The sequence below is a fragment of the Gymnogyps californianus genome, unplaced genomic scaffold, assembly GCF_018139145.2.
Source record: "Gymnogyps californianus isolate 813 unplaced genomic scaffold, ASM1813914v2 HiC_scaffold_128, whole genome shotgun sequence".
NCBI classification, from domain to species: Eukaryota; Metazoa; Chordata; class Aves; order Accipitriformes; family Cathartidae; genus Gymnogyps; species Gymnogyps californianus.
In genome coordinates this window covers 1-16,282 of record NW_026114009.1, presented here as the reverse complement: position 1 = coordinate 16,282, position 16,282 = coordinate 1, and the positions used below count along the sequence as shown (strand labels likewise).

The 16,282-nt window shown below is 42.6% G+C and overlaps 1 protein-coding gene across 1 annotated transcript in view; it reads left to right on the top strand.

The window, feature by feature from the left end:
- The window catches only part of LOC127027999 (lens epithelium-derived growth factor-like), a gene marked incomplete at its 3' end in the record, with an annotated part of 37,855 nt that extends 21,823 nt beyond the window's left edge, over nucleotides 1–16,032 (top strand). Inside the window, exons 3-6 of the mRNA XM_050913831.1 lie at nucleotides 5,008–5,146; nucleotides 12,245–12,361; nucleotides 15,493–15,588; nucleotides 15,970–16,032. Of these exons, the coding sequence (XP_050769788.1) occupies nucleotides 5,008–5,146; nucleotides 12,245–12,361; nucleotides 15,493–15,588; nucleotides 15,970–16,032 (415 nt within the window). The remainder of the gene's footprint in view (nucleotides 1–5,007; nucleotides 5,147–12,244; nucleotides 12,362–15,492; nucleotides 15,589–15,969) is intronic.
- Between the last annotated feature and the right edge of the window lie 250 nt (nucleotides 16,033–16,282).

Sequence of the window (16,282 nt, the reverse complement as noted above, 5' to 3'; positions counted from 1 at the left end):
TTTGGTAATGTGGTAGACTCAGGGCTACTGCATTTCAAAGTTCTCAAATGTTTTCTTTAGAATAAAACTTTGAAAAATGTTTTTGAATCTGTGCCTCTCATATCTTACAGTGTTGCAAAGTACTTCCTTTCTTCTGGAACAGGTGGCCCAGAGAGGTTGTGGGATCTCCATCCTCGGAGATGCTCAAAACTTGACTGGGCATGGCCTTGAGCAACCTGCTCTAGTTGACTGTGCTTTGAGCACGGAGGGCTGGACTAGACAACCTCCAGAGGTGTTGCCTTCCAACCTCAATGATTCTATGTTTCTAAAGTATAAGCTTGTACTTTGATTTTCATTGTTGCTTTCTTCTGAGCTTCACCAAAAACTAAATTTGTAGCTTCTTGATATTCTTGAAAAAAAACCCCAACAAAACCCTAAGAGCCTATTTCTTCTTTTCAAGATATTTGCCAGCTGTCATCTTGTTTTAGAAATATTACCCTTTTCTAAAGGAAAACTAGATATAAACTAGATATTTGTATTTTAACAAAGCTTTATGTGAATTTCTTGTGTGACTAAATCACATAAGCACAAATTTTAGCTAGTCATAGGCAGGCAGAAGGTCATACTCTAGACTCAAGACCCTGGACCCTATACGTCAGGGTGATATCTGTCCTGTTTAGGTTTCCTTGACCTTTTCTCCTTCTTGTGTATGGGGATTTAACTGCAAAACCCCAGTAAGCTACATGACCTTAGCAAGGTAGCTAATTCCTAGTATTTCTCCAAGTCTGAATAGTGTGGGTACAGACTTGCAACTGTGGAAAAATGCTTCCTTTCAGAGCAAAGGAAAGAAAAGAAGCAATGTTTTCTCTTTCCTCTGGTCTGTCTTTCTCTCTTCCCCCAATCCCCCCTTTTGCTCTAATTAAGTAGGCTTTGCGAGTGTGGATCCCTGGCTGGATGCTCTCTAACAATCTTCTGCAAAGAGATAGATGATAGCCACTGTGAAAGATTAGATTGTTTTACACTACTGGAGTAGGAAATGCTTAAGCTTCCTAGATGACTTGCAACTTCTCTTTATCTTATCTAAATGAATAGGGAGTAAGTCTCAAATACTTCATTACAGAGATGATAAAAAAAATGGGGAAATGAAACTTAGGGTTTTTTTTGTTTGTTTGAACTTTACCATAAACTATCTCATAAAAACAGTAGCAGCATCTTCAATTCAAGCAGTTGGGTCTTAGAGTTATACTTTGTGTGGTGGGTTGACCCTGGCTGGATGCCAGGTGCCCACCAAGCCGCTCTATCACTCCCCCTCCTCAACTGGACAGGGAGAGAGAAAATAAAATGAAAGGCTCGTAGGTCGAGATAAGGACAGGGAGATCACTCAGCAATTACCGTCACGGGCAAAACAGACTCGACTTGGGGAAAAAATTAATTTAATTTATTGCTAGTCAAATCAGAGCAGGATAATGAGAAATAAAACCAAATCTTAAAACACCTTCCCCCCACCCCTCCCTTCTTCCCAGGCTTAACTTTACTCCTGATTTTCTCTACCTCCTCCCCCCCCGAGCGGCACAGGGGGACGGGAAAGGGGGTTTGGGTCAGTTCATCACACGTTGGTTCTGCCGCTCCTTCCTCCTCAGGGGGAGGAGGACTCACACTCTTCCCCTGCTCCAGCGTGGGATCCCTCCCACGGGAGACAGTCCTTCACGAACTTCTCCAATGTGAGTCCTTCCCACGGGCTACAGTTCTTCACAAACTGCTCCAGCATGGGTCCCATCCATGGGGTGCAGTCCTTCAGGAACAGACTGCTCCAGCATGGGTCCCCCGCAGGGCCACAAGTCCTGCCAGCAAACCTGCTTCAGCGTGGGCTCCTCTCTCCACGGGGCCACGGGTCCACAGGTCCTGCCAGGAGCCTGCTCCAGCATGGGCTTCCCATGGGGTCACAGCCTCCTTTGGGCATCCACCTGCTCCGGCATGGGGTCCTCCATGGGCTGCAGGTGGATATCTGCTCCACTGTGGACCTCCATGGGCTGCAGGGGGACAGCCTGCCTCACCATGGTCTTCACCACAGGCTGCAGGGGAATCTCTGCTCTGGCACCTGGAGCATCTCCTCCCCCTCCTTCTTCACTGACCTTGGTGTCTGCAAAGTTGTTCCTCTCACATCTTCTCACTCCTCTCTCTGGCTGCAACTGCTACTCCCCTGTAACTTCTTTTCCCTTTCTTAAATATGTTATCACAGAGGCGCTACCACTGTTGCTGATTGGCTCGGCCTTGGCCAGCGGCGGGTCCGTCTTGGAACCCGCTGGCATTAACTTTATCGGACATAGTGGAAGCTTCTAGCAGCTTCTCACAGAAGCCACCCCTGTAGCCCCCCCCGCCACCAATACCTTGCCACGTAAACCCAATACACTTTGTCAGACAGAGCTGGATATAGGCACAGGGGTGAAAATGAGAACGTTGGTCACTGAGGTTTTCTGTTTTGCTATTAACAGCAGTTAGATTGCTACTATGAAATCCTAACTCTAGAGGACATGGTACTACAACAGAAACTTCATGTGCCTTGATGTTCTGCAGTACAAAGTAGAATATCGGTGTTTAGTACTTTATTACCTTCTTTTCCCAGGTCTGGCTTAGAAAAAATTACAGTGTAGATACTGCAATTTGTGGGAAAAGGTGCCAGTCTAATAGCCATAGTTGTGCAACTTGCATTACGGATAATAATGTATGCGTTTTAGGGGGAGGATTTTTTGCTTGCCTTAGGGGAGGCCAGTTTCTGTAGATGAAAACAAAGATAAAAAGAAGCAGTTTTAAGCCCCAGATACTGAGAGTAGATTAAATTTTTTTTTTCCGCATTTCTTTTTATGAGTAGGTGTTGTGGTTTAACCCCAGCCAGCAACTAAGCACCACGCAGACGCTTCCCCCTCCCCCCTCTCAGTGGGATGGGGAGGAGGAAAAAAAAAAAGGTAAAACTCATGGGTTGAGATAAGAACAGTTTAATAACAAAAGTAAAATAAAATATAATATTAACTAATAATAATATAATAATAATTGTAATAAAAAGGAATATAACAAATAAAAAAGAAATAAAACCCAAGAAAAGACAAGTGATGCACAATGCAATTGCTCACCACCCACTGACCGATGCCAGAGCAGCGATCCGCCCCCCCATGACCAACTCCCCCCAGTTTATATACTGGGCATGACATTCTATGGTATGGAATATCCCTTTGGCTAGTTCGGGTCAGCTGTCCTGGCTATGCTCCCTCCCAGCTTCTTGCATACCTGCTTGCTGGCAGAGCATGGGAGACTGAAAAGTCCTTGGCTTAAGATAAGCGCTACTTACTTAGCAACAACTAAAACCTCAGAGTGTTATCAACATCATTCTCACACTAAATCCAAAACATAGCACTGTACCAGCTACTAAGAAGAAAATTATCTTTATCCCAGCTGAAACCAGGACAGTAAGGATGGAACAGAAATTTAAAATAAGGAGCAATTTAACACTCCTACTAGCCAAAGTATTGAGTATCTCTCTCTTCACACTTAAACTAAAAAAATCTAGTTAATTAAAAAACAGAATATACAAAAATTGTAAGTTTGTTTCCAACTCTGTGCCACCTCATTTGAAAACACTATTAACTTAAGCAAAGGTTTTAGGCCTTTTTAAGTATCTTTGAACAGCAAAAATATCTTTATCATTTTCTTGATAAGCTGCTTTTCATTCAGATATACAAGATACTTAAAGACAGAAATGTTGAGCATTTAATGTAAAACATTTAATGAAGTTGTATATTTTTGTGGTTAGATTTCCATGTCTTTCAGGATACACGATATAGCATTCTTACAAAGATCTAGGCAATCATTCTATCCCAACTTTGTTTTGTCATCCCAGACATATTGGTTTTAATTTAATAATTTTGAAAGATTTTTCTTTGGCTTGAAGCCATATCTTCTTATACTCATGCTCATTATCTTGCATTATGTTTCCAGGATTTAAGGAATCTTTATTTCTTCACATTTTAGCTTGGTTTGCTAAGGAAGCAATGGCTCTTTCTGTACATCAGTCAACTGCTCAGTTTTTAATCATTGTTTGACAGTGGTGGGTGGCTCTGTCAACTGCGATCTTAACAAGACATAACATTCAAGACATAGCATTGACTGTTTCTTGCCGGGTGTCCTGGTTTCGGCTAGGATAGAGTTAATTTTCTTCCTAGTAGCTGGTACAGTGCTGGGTTTTGGATTTAGTGTGAGAATACTGTTGATAACACTCTGATGTTTTAGTTGTTGCTAAGTAGCGCTTATCTTAAGCCAAGGACTTTTCAGTTTCCCATGCTCTGCCAGCAAGCAGGTGTGCAAGAAGCTGGGAGGGAGCATAGCCAGGGCAGCTGACCTGAACTAGCCAAAGGGGTATTCCATACCATGGAACGTCATGCCCAGTATATAAACAGGGGGGAGTTGGCTGGGAGGCGCAGATCGCGGCTCGGGAACTAACTGGGCATCGGTCAGCGGGTGGTGAGCAATTGCATTGTGCATCACTGGTTTTTTTTCTCTTCCCCCCTCCTTTTTTTTTGTTGCATTCCTTTTCATTACTATTATTATTATATTTCATTATTACTATTGTTAGTATTATATTTTACTTTAGTTATTAAACTGTTCTTATCTCAACCCACGAGTTTTACTTTTTTTCCTTTGCTTTCCTCCTCCTCACCCCACTGGGAGGGGGAGGGGGAAACGGCTGCGTGGTGCTGAGTTGCTGACTGGGGTTAAACCACAACACCGGGACACTCAACACCTAGGAGACAGCAGTGAGTGTGGTAGTACTAATGGAAAACTGGGTTTGTTGAAAGCAAAAGTTTAGAAGACTAAAGATGCTTCAGTAGCAGCACTTTGCTGATTACAGAATATCACTTCAGATGCCTCATCAATGAATATTATTTTTTTTTATAATATCTGGTACTAAAGTTAATTTGAAGAGTAGCAATTTAAAAATGTGATGTTTCTGGTAACTAATGTTTTCATCTCTTGAAGGGCATTCTTGGGACCAAAGGATATATTCCCTTATTATGAAAATAAAGAAAAATATGGCAAACCAAATAAAAGAAAAGGCTTTAATGAAGGATTATGGGAAATTGACAACAATCCCAAAGTGAAATTCTCTCATCAGCAGGTAAGTGATTCGGAGTCTGTGAATACTTTAATCTGTTTTGTCATATTGTTGTAAAAAAGCAATGATGACTTAGCTGCTATAGGGGAATAATTTACTGATCTGCATCACTGAGTTGCAAGTTGGACTAATGTTGCTATTGTTATTTACAATTTGCCTCAATTTTTCAGCAAAATAAGAGAAAATTGCTCTTCTGTATAATTGGGGATGCCATTTTATTATAGTAAAGTTAAGGAGGGATCATGTTAATAGTTTCAGGACACAAGGATAAAGTTATGTTAGTTACTGGGGAGGTCCCAGTTGACTGGAGGTTAGCAAATGTGAAGCCCATCTACAAGAAGGGCCGGAAGGAGGATCCGGGGAACTACAGGCCTGTCAGTCTGACCTCGGTGCCGGGGAAGGTTATGGAGCAGATCTTCTTGAGTGCCATCACACGGCATGTACAGGACAAGCAGGTGATCAGGCCCAGTCAGCATGGGTTTATGAAAGGCAGGTCCTGCTTGACTAACCTGATGTCCTTCTATGACAAGGTGACCCGCTTAGTGGATGAGGGAAAGGCTGTGGATGTTGTTTACCTGGACTTTAGTAAAGCCTTTGACACTGTTTCCCACAGCATTCTCCTGGAGAAACTGGCTGCTCATGGCTTGGATGGGCATACTCTTCTCTGGGTAAAAACCTGGCTGGATGACTGGGCCCAAAGAGTCGTGGTGAATGGAGTTAAATCCGGTTGGCGGCCGGTCACAAGTGGCGTTCCCCAGGGCTCAGTATTGGGGCCAGTTCTGTTTAATATCTTTATCAATGATCTGGACGAGGGGATGGAGTGCACCCTCAGGAAGTTTGCAGATGACACCAAGTTGGGTGGGAGTGTTGATCTGCTTGAGGGTAGGAAGGCTCTACAGAGGGATCTGGACAGGCTGGATCAATGGGCCGAGGCCAATTGTATGAGATTCAACAAGGCTAAGTGCCGGGTCCTGCACTTGGGTCACAACAACCCCATGCAATGTTACAGGCTTGGGGAAGAGTGGCTGGAAAGCTGCCTGGTGGAAAAGGACCTGGGGGTGTTGGTCGACAGCCAGCTGAATATGAGCCGGCAGTGTGCCCAGGTGGCCAAGAAGGCCAATAGCATCCTGGCTTGTATCAGAAATAGTGCGGCCAGCAGGACTAGGGAAGCGATCGTCCCCCTGTACTCGGCACTGGTGAGGCCACACCTCGAATACTGTGTTCAGTTTTGGACCCCTCACTACAAGAAAGGCATTGAGGTGCTGGAGAGTGTCCAAAGAAGAGCAATGAAGCTGGTGAAGGGTCTAGAGAACAAGTCTTATGAGGAGCAGCTGAGGGAACTGGGGTTGTTTAGTCTGGAGAAAAGGAGGCTGAGGGGAGACCTTATTGCTCTCTACAACTACCTGAAAGGAGGTTGTAGCGAGGTGGGTGTCGGTCTCTTCTCCCAAGTAACAAGTGATAGGACGAGAGGAAACGGCCTCAAGTTGCGCCAGGGGAGGTTTAGATTGGATATTAGGAAAAATGTCTTCACCGAAAGGGTTGTCAAGCATTGGAACAGGCTGCCCAGGGAAGTGGTTGAGTCACCATCCCTGGAGGTATTTAAAAGATGTGTAGATGTGGCACTTAGGGACATGGTTTAGTGGTGGACTTGGCAGTGTTAGGTTAATGGTTGGACTTTATGATCTTAAAGGTCTTTTCCAATCTAAATGATTCTATGATTCTATGATTCTATGAATGCTTATAGCCCTGAGGAAGTCTGTTAAAAGTAAATTGTATCCCATCCCAGGTAAAAGCAAATTTTCTTTTATCCTCCTCCTGCAGTGGCACCATAAAGAACATATCTTTTTGTAGTGGGTTGACCCTGGCTAGCCACCAGGTGCCCACCAAGCCGCTCTATCATTCCCCTCCTCAAAAGGACAGGGAGAGAGAAAATAAAACGAAAGGCTCGTGGGTCGAGATAAGGACAGGGAGATCACTTCACCAATTACCATCACAGGCAAAACAGACTCAACTTGGGGAAAAAATTAATTTAATTTATTGCTAGTCAAATCAGAGCAGGATAATGAGAAATAAAACCAAATCTTAAAACACCTTCCCCCCACCCCTCCCTTCTTCCCAGGCTTAACTTTACTCCTTATTTTCTCTACCTCCTCCCCCCCCGAGCGGCACAGGGGGACGGGGAATGGGGGTTTGGGTCAGTTCATCACACGTTGTTTCTGCCGCTCCTTCCTCCTCAGGGGGAGGACTCCTCACACTCTTCCCCTGCTCCAGCGTGGGATCCCTCCCACGGGAGACAGTCCTTCACGAACTTCTCCAATGTGAGTCCTTCCCACGGGCTACAGTTCTTCACGAACTGCTCCAGCATGGGTCCCATCCATGGGGTGCAGTCCTTCAGGAACAGACTGCTCCAGCATGGGTCCCCCGCAGGGCCACAAGTCCTGCCAGCAAACCTGCTTCAGCGTGGGCTCCTCTCTCCACAGGGCCACGGGTCTGCAGGTCCTGCCAGGAGCCTGCTCCAGCGTGGGCTTCCCATGGGGTCACAGCGTACTTCGGGCATCCACCTGCTCCGGCATGGGGTCCTCCATGGGCTGCAGGTGGATATCTGCTCCACCGTGGACCTCCATGGGCTGCAGGGGGACAGCCTGCCTCACCATGGTCTTCACCACGGGCTGCAGGGGAATCTCTGCTCTGGCGCCTGGAGCACCTCCTCCCCCTCCTTCTTCACTGACCTTGGTGTCTGCGGAGTTGTTTCTCTCACATCTTCTCACTCCGCTCTCTCTGGCTGCAACTCCAACTCCCCTGTAACTTCTTTTCCCTTTCTTAAATATGTTATCACAGAGGTGCTACCACTGTTGCTGATTGGCTCAGCCTTGGCCAGCGGCAGGTCCGTCCTCAAACCCGCTGGCATTAACTTTATCGGACATAGTGGAAGCTTCTAGCAGCTTCTCACAGAAGCCACCCCTGTAGCCCCCCCTCACTACCAAAACCTTGCCACGCAAACCCAATACACTTTTACATCTAGTATCGCCATCCAGGGGTGAGCGGCAGCTTGGAGAGTGGCAGTTAATGTACCAGTGTTCGGGACGGCGGCCGTAAGAGGAGCGGTGTTTGCATTTAACTTTCTGTAGTATATGGTTAAGCACCATCTCCCGTCTGTTTTTTTAACTGGCCACACTGGGGAATTATATGAGGACTACGTTTGGGAGATAATGTGTCTTTTTCTAGGTCAGCTATGACCTCCGCAATACCCGTCTGGTCAGCTGCAGAGATAGGATACTGAGGGACTTTAGTTATTTTTGAGTCAGGCAGCATGGATGCAGCTTGCAGCAAGCGAACTATGCCAATTCACTGACGCCCACAGGTAGCTGCTAATTTTCGCTCAGCTAACCATGTACACTCCAGGCAGCCAAAAGACCAAACACTACCATCCGGCACTTTCCAAACTCGTCCTTGTAATATATCAAAGCCTAAAACATTTTCCTTCCCTGAAACTACTGCTAATTGGTGTCTTGATATTCTTTTCTCCCCTTGCAATAACAAGTTTACTTCAGCTACGGGGCATATTTAACTTTTGCTGATAAATCCTATTATTTTAACCCTTTGTCGGCCGGGCTTAATGTTAATTCTTTGAGCATCCAAATTTGAAAGTATTGAAATTTGAGCTCCTGTCTCAATTAAAAATTTCACTAGTTGTCTTTGGGGGCCAATTGGAACATAAATATGAGGACTATCTGTGTTATCTCATTGATAAGCTTCCATCACGAGGTTTATGAGATCGGGGAAAGTGTCAGGGGTTCTGGGGAGTCTGTTTTACTTGCTGGATCCGTCTGCTGTCTGTGTCAGCTCGGGATTGCCCTGCTGGTGTCGGTTCGTCCCACCCCATTTCTCGACTATGATTTACAAGGCCATGCATCAAATCTGCCCAGGTTGGGATGGGTCAGAGGCAGGGTTGGCTGTCTTGACCCTCCTGAGCATTATGTTCTATGTTTTGTCTTATTTCATCCCTTTTTGCAATGAGGTAGGATTTTAAAACAGCAGGGGCTCCCCTTATCAGTGGTCTCATGGCTTGGGGGTCTACAGGGGCAGAGATAGGGTAATTACCATATGCACCCCTGTAATTCATAGCCTGAAGGCAGGCCGCTTTTGTAACAGCAGTAGAAAGTTTGCTTAATGATCTTATTGGTATAGCAGTAGGCTCCCCTCTACCCCAAGGGTCTATGCCCCCTGCCCAATATGCTACTCGCCGTGTAATAGAGTGTGGTTCAGTGTTAGGGGCTGGTCCCTCTTCAAGAACACTCCTGGTCCCCAAAAGCCATCTGCTTCACTTTGATCTAACATAATATCATCACCTCCAGTGAAGGAGACATGCCACAGATATTCAGTCTCACTTTCGCCAGGCTTCCGCCCATATTTTTTGTGTAGATTGGTCAGTTGAAGGGGGTCCCATGGTCTTTATGGCTGCCCCTTGAGGTCCAACAGATATCTCAGTTTTAATAATAGGGGCTACCTTAAATTCTGATTCATCTGATTCACCCTCATCACTAAGTTCTTGGTGGGGGTCCTCCCAAATATCTCCGTCCCAATCTTCCGGGGAAATGATTAGCTTACAAATTTTCACAGGATCTAGGGGGTTGGAGGCCCAAATTCTCATGAGTTCTAGTTTATCCTCTAAACTCCTGTGTTTTTCTTTTTCCTCCCCCAGTTGTTTCTGCAATTGCTCAACAGTGAGTGAGAACAATGGGTGAAGGGAGCATAAAAAACCATGGAAGGATGTTCATCATCCTGATAGGCCATAATCTCTGCATCTGGCATAATTAACAGTTAACCTGTTTATTTGTTTTGTTTTCTTCTTAGTGGGGGAAGGTAAATAGGTTCAAATAATAAGAATTTGATGCAAGGTAGTTGTTGTGTGGTTTTATGGATATTTATGAGGAAGCTTTTGCTCATTTTGGGAGCAGCATATGAGAAAACAAAATTGGTTGAAAGTGGCAGAGGCAGAAGCTGAGACCTCAGTAGCTGATGAGGAGGGGTCCAAAACAGGGTGAAAGTGTTGGAGATATGGGAGAAACAAAAACAAAGGATGCTATTTAGTTAATGAGGCGCGACCTTGAGAAGAGAAACAAGATGACACCATAAGTCAGTGGGTAAAGAAATACCAAGATAAGCACAAGGGCAACCAAAGAGCTACTTGAACTTTGAGTGAACTATCCTAATTAACATACTAGAAAACCTGCCCTCGGGTAGGGAGAGCCCCCTACCAACAGAAGCCCCTTCCTCACAGAACATGCACAGTAAAAAAGGAGGACACTGCGACTTTAAGTGGAGATGAGACTTGCGAGAACCAATAGGAACGAGGGTAACTCAGCGAAACTGTAAAAGCACTGATAACTTGCTCGAAAGGTATAAAATGCTTTACTGGGTGTTAACCAGGTGTGCTAGCTTTGTGGAGTTACCACCTAGCACCCATCTCTGCGCAGACATGAAATAAACAAATATCTCAACTCTGTGTGTTAATTGGCTTTTTTGCACACCGGGTGAAAGAATTCTAGTTTTTGGGACAACTAAAGTAGGCCGTGAAATGTTTTGAAAGCTAAAGGCATGCAGTTTCTCATGGAGAATGAAGAGTCAGTGGAAAAGTGATGTGGACAATATGACAAGCTAGGAAAATGGATTTTTCCAGCAGTATTCAAAGTGGGACTGTATACAGCCAGTACATTACAGTAGTCACTGCACATGGTTATGAGTAGACTGGCAAGGGTTTTAGCTGTGTTGTTGGAGAGGAAAAGATGCATATTAAAGATGTTGTTTGATCTACATATACATTTTTTTTTTTTTTTTAAAAATTGTACCTGCTTAGAGGAGGCACAGGTTTTGGGACAGTAGCAGGGCAGACAATGTAGCTGTCCCCAGTATCTGGAAAATGAAGGATGAATAGAGAACTCTGGCCACATGCAGAATAAGTTAATAGTGGGATATTCAGACTGAGATGTTAGAATAATTGAATTTTGAATTTGGATGTGAGATGGGCTTAGAGTAAAGGGATAAGACATTAGTCATTACTAGGGGATGATTAATTTTTATTTCACAGATTTTTTATTGTTATTATTGTTATTTTTAACTCCCTTCCCTAAGCATACTTTATCTTGATAAGTCTTTGAGAGCTTCATTTTATGTTCAGCTGACAGAAGTAGCTAGAATGTTCCAAAGGCATTATTTATACTTTGCAGAGGTAATTGTAATTGTTAGGGAGGTGGAGGGTAAAAGGGAGCTTGTGGCTTGGGTTTTAAGCTAGAGCCACTTTCTCAATGGGAGGAAAAAATTAAGAGTTGAGGGAGTTCTGCCAGTTTTGTGCAAAAGAGCTAAGATTTAATAATGAGAACATTATTCATTAAATAATCTAATTAAAAATAGTAATTTTGCCTTCTCCTCCTCTACTTCTATGTCTTTTACTTTAATTCTTCAGGCTTTTGAAATATTAATCTACTAATGTTTTCAGGAAAAGAATAATTGCTTTCTGTGCTCACTTAGTATTGACAGCTAATTAAAAAGATGGATTTCTTGGCCAGGAAGAAGGTTAACCATGCTTTTTGGTATTATTTAAAATAAAAACTATACAAAAGTTTTAAATAGTGGATTTTGGTTTCTTACATTTGTTGATGATGAATTGCTGATTGACTTTATTACATTTATAGGTATATACAAGAATGCACTTGTGGAGTTTGCCATATGTTTGGAAAAGGTACCCCATGGTGGCATTTATTTCTGGTGTAACTTCATCTCTTGGCCAAAGATCCTGACAAGTCATGTTTGACTCAGAACTCTTCCATTTATTAAATTGCACTTCAGAAAATGTTCCCCTGCAGTATTTATAACCTAAATATAAGCTGCTGTTAGTGCATGAGAGCTTGAAAGGTGGATAATGAAAATACTGTCACTTCTCAATTTAAATTGAGAATTAATAAATTAGATAAGATGTTTTAACATTCTTGCAGCTTTAACCAGAGGTTACTTAGATCTTCAGATACAGTGCAACTTTTAATATCATTATTCTGTAGTTTAGGAAGGTATTTAGATTTCAAGTGTGATGTTTTTGTATTTTAGTCCCATTCAGCTGTTAACAGTGCTGTCAAAGAAACTATTTGCGAAAGTTGTCAAGAGCCTACTGAGGGCAATGAAGAAAAAAGAGAAGCCAAAAGGAGGAAGTCTGTTATTTCCAAAGTGAGTGGCTAAATTAATTAGGTTTGTTTTATCAGAAAATCTTTCAAGTTTAAAAATGTGTTGCTAAAGTCATAATTACTTTAAATTAACAGTGTCAGTGTTGTGACTGTTTTTTCTTGTTTTCAGGCTTGAACATTATAACATTTTTGTCCTTCTGTAGTGCTTTTCAGGTGCTGTAAATATTTGTGAAACTGAATTACTTTACAGATCTAGTTTTCTAAATCAGAATACACTTAATGAAAACTTATACAGCATTTTTAGCCAAGTGAAAGGGGAAATGACTGTCAAGATTTAGTATTGTTTCACAATTTCTTTCTGAAGGCTGTTTAATAGCTTGAACAGGTACAGCTCTGACAACTTTGGCTGAAAAATCTACAACAACATTAGATTCTGTCTAGGCTAAAAGAGTACTCTCACTAAATAGATTTTTTTTTCAAGAGTCAATTTAAATTACTACAAATCTTCATATGAATGCATGTAAGGGTTTTCATACTCTTATCAAATTTTTGTGTCAGGAAGTCTATCAGTAACTGGTATATGCTAGTTTATGTAGACAAAGTTTTTCTTTTTGGCTTGCATAAGCATGTATTGTTTTAAAATCCTACTGAAACTAGATTGTGTCCTTTTAAAATATATTGTACTTGAACTTAAACTGCATTTATCTGAAATGTCTGCTGTTTATTGCTGCTGTATGTAGTCTCTACTACAAGGGAGAGAGGGAAAACCTTTCTACTTCACTATGCATTTGGTATTAGTGTAACAAACATCTTTAGATTTACATCCTTAATTTTTTTAGCTCTGTTCACGTGATGTACACATGCACTCACACACACACACATACATACATACACAGAGTATGGAAGAGAGGTGTGTGGTCTCTGTTCATGAAGGTGTTGGTGGTATGTGTGGTCTAAATAATCCTAAAAGCACAAAACTAGGTGAGGATGGTAGTGATACATATGTAGTATCTCAGTTATTTCTGACTCATTTGTGGAAACTACTATATTACAGGATATCAGTGTCCTTTTATTTTAGGTGTTAAATTCTCAACAGTTTTAGATACTACATTGATGGATGTTGTCAAGAGCAACAATCTCTCTTTCTCAGTCTCGCTCACACTCTCGATCTCAGTCTGTGTCTCTCCCCCCCCCCCTTATCTCTCTCGGTCTCTCTGCCTCTTTCTATCCGTGTATCTTGGTTTCACTCTCTCTCGATCTCTCTGTCTCTCTGCCTTTCTCTCTATCGGTACATCTCTCTCAGTGTCTCTTGGTCTACCCTACCGCTTGGTTTCTCTCTTGGTCTCTCTCCCAGAGCCTCCCTCAGCGCCTCTCCCTTGTTCAGCCTCTCCCTCGCTCGCTTTATCTCTCCCCATCTTGCTCTCTTGGGGTCGCTCTCCCCGTCTCAATTTCTCTCTTTCATTCTCAGTCTCAGGACCCCCCCTCCCATCATTTTCTCAGTTTCTCTCACATGCTCTTGGTCTCTCTCCCTCTCTCCCTCTCAGTGTCGCCTGGTCTGTCTCGGTGCCCCCCCTCCCCATCTCAGTCTCTTTTTCTCTCTCCTCTCTCTTCATCTCCATCTCTCTGTCTCTCATTCATTCATTCTCCTTCTCCCGGTCTCAGACTCTCTCTCCCTGACTCTGTGCTACCTCACCTATCTCTCTCCCCACCATCTCTGTTTCCCTCCCACCTCCCCCCACCCCGCTTTTTTTGGTCTCAATAACTCTCTTTGCCTACCTGCTTCTCTCTCCCTCTCCTCTGTCTCTCCCTTCCCCCTCCCCTCTCCCTTTCCCCCTCTCTCCTTCTCTTTTCTATCTATCTTTCCTTCCCTCTTTCTCTCTCCCACTCTTTTATTCTCTTTTTCCTCTCTCTTTCTCCCTCCTTTCCCCTTATCTTTTTTCACTCTCATCCTATCTTTCTCCTCTGCTATTTAATCCTCGCTCTCTCTTTTCCCTGCCCTTTTCTCTCTCTCCCGCTCTTTTGCTGCCTCTTTCTCCTTCTCTCTTCCTCCATATCTATATCTCACTCGCTCTCTCGCTCTCTGTCCGCCTCCCCCCCTCGGTTTCTCTCTTCTTCTCTCGTTTTCTCTCTCTTTCTCCCTTTCTCCCCCATCTCCTGTATCCCTCTCACCCTCCCCATCTCCCTCCCCTTGTCTCCCCCTTCCCTCTATTCCTCTCTCCCTCTCCCCCTTCCCCCCATTACTTATATTATCTCCCACTTCTCCTCTCTTTCTCTCTCTCTTTCTCCTGCTCTCTTTCTCTCCCCCTCTCTACCTTTCCCTCTCACGTCTTCCTTACCTACCTCCCCCCCAGCTCTCTCTGACTATTTTATCTCTTTCTCTCTCGCTATCTTTCGCGTCCTCTTTCTCCCTATCTTTTTATCTCTTTTTCTCTCTCACTTTTGCGCGCGCCCTCTTTCGCTCTCTTTTCTTTTTCTCACAGGGCTAAGGTGATTATTTCCAAGTATTACAAACTCTTGATCGTCAAACTTAGATATATCTCTAAAATAGATCTAAATATATATCTCTAAACCCCAGCTCTTCTAAAGGTTTTTTGTTTTGTTGTTTTTAAAGCATAGCATTGTCAAAATCCAGTTACTGATGATCAGTGTTACCAAATTTTAGCTCATAAACCATTAAATGCCTTGTTTGTAGTCTACTGCATTTTGTTTGTACACCTTTACATTCATATTGCTTGGTCGTTCTGATCCATTACTCTTATCCATATACATAGATAAGCAGTTGTCCAGATGAATTTTTTAGTATTGGTATGAACATTTAGAAGTACTGATATGGAGAAATGTAATGATGTTACCACGAACATAAAATGGAATAAAATAAGTGCTGGTGTAATTTTTTATTTTTTAAATTTTTTTAGTTCTGTCATCGTGTGTTGCAATATTTTTGACCTGTTCTGACAACTGTCTGTAAATATGAAAGAAATGTAGAGAGCAAGAGGTACACATATGAAAATGTTTGATTTGGGGATATTGATGTCTGTCTAAAGAAGCAATGTGCATATATAGCCATAAACTATTTAAACCGAAAGTGCAAAGCAGTCTGATAGTTGAGTTCCTCTTTTTCACTTCTGTTTTTCTATAAATGAACTAACTCCATGTTAATTTTTCCATTTTCAGTCATCAAGTAAGCAGGATAATAATTTACCTACAGAAGACAGAGAGATGGATACTGTCAAAGAAGATGATGTCCCGTTTGAAAAACTCAGTAGCAAAGTACGTGGAATGTTACTCTTTTTAACCTAAAGAAGTCAACTTTAATACTGCGTACTTTGACTTGCAACTGCATCTTCAAATACTTAGAAGCTACAGTTGCTAGCACTGTGACTGTCTCAGGAGTGGTTTAAAATGTAAAGTTTCATATGTATTCAGATATATTTATACCGCTCATTGAAGCTAATGGGAATTAGAGATATCATCAGAGAGCAAACTTTAATGTAATGATATTTACTAACAGAAAGCGTCTTGATGTGATGAAATTTTTTGCCTAAGTCTCATATCAGAAGCTTCAGTTATGTGATTTCCCTGAGAAATTCTTGATCATTTAAACTGTATTTTAAGTTTGCTAAGACACTTTATTTTTTCTTATCTTCATAGGATGTGATGAAAACAAATGATATATGCATTCCTAAAGTTGTTAGAAGAGGAAGGAAGAGAAAGGTAACAATATATTTAACTAACTTGTTAGAATCTGGATTGGAAGGCATTTTCTTATGGGATAGTCCGATTTCTTTAATAATAGATTGCATCAGTTTATAGTGCTTTTACCTTCCCCTGTGCACACCACCACCCCCGATTTGAAAGGGTTGTAGTAACTTCTGTTTTCCCAGAGGCCATTTTGCCACTCACAATTCTGTGTTTGAACTTGATGCAAAGTAGGGAGCTCCCATCTTTTCCTGGTTTAGCGTAA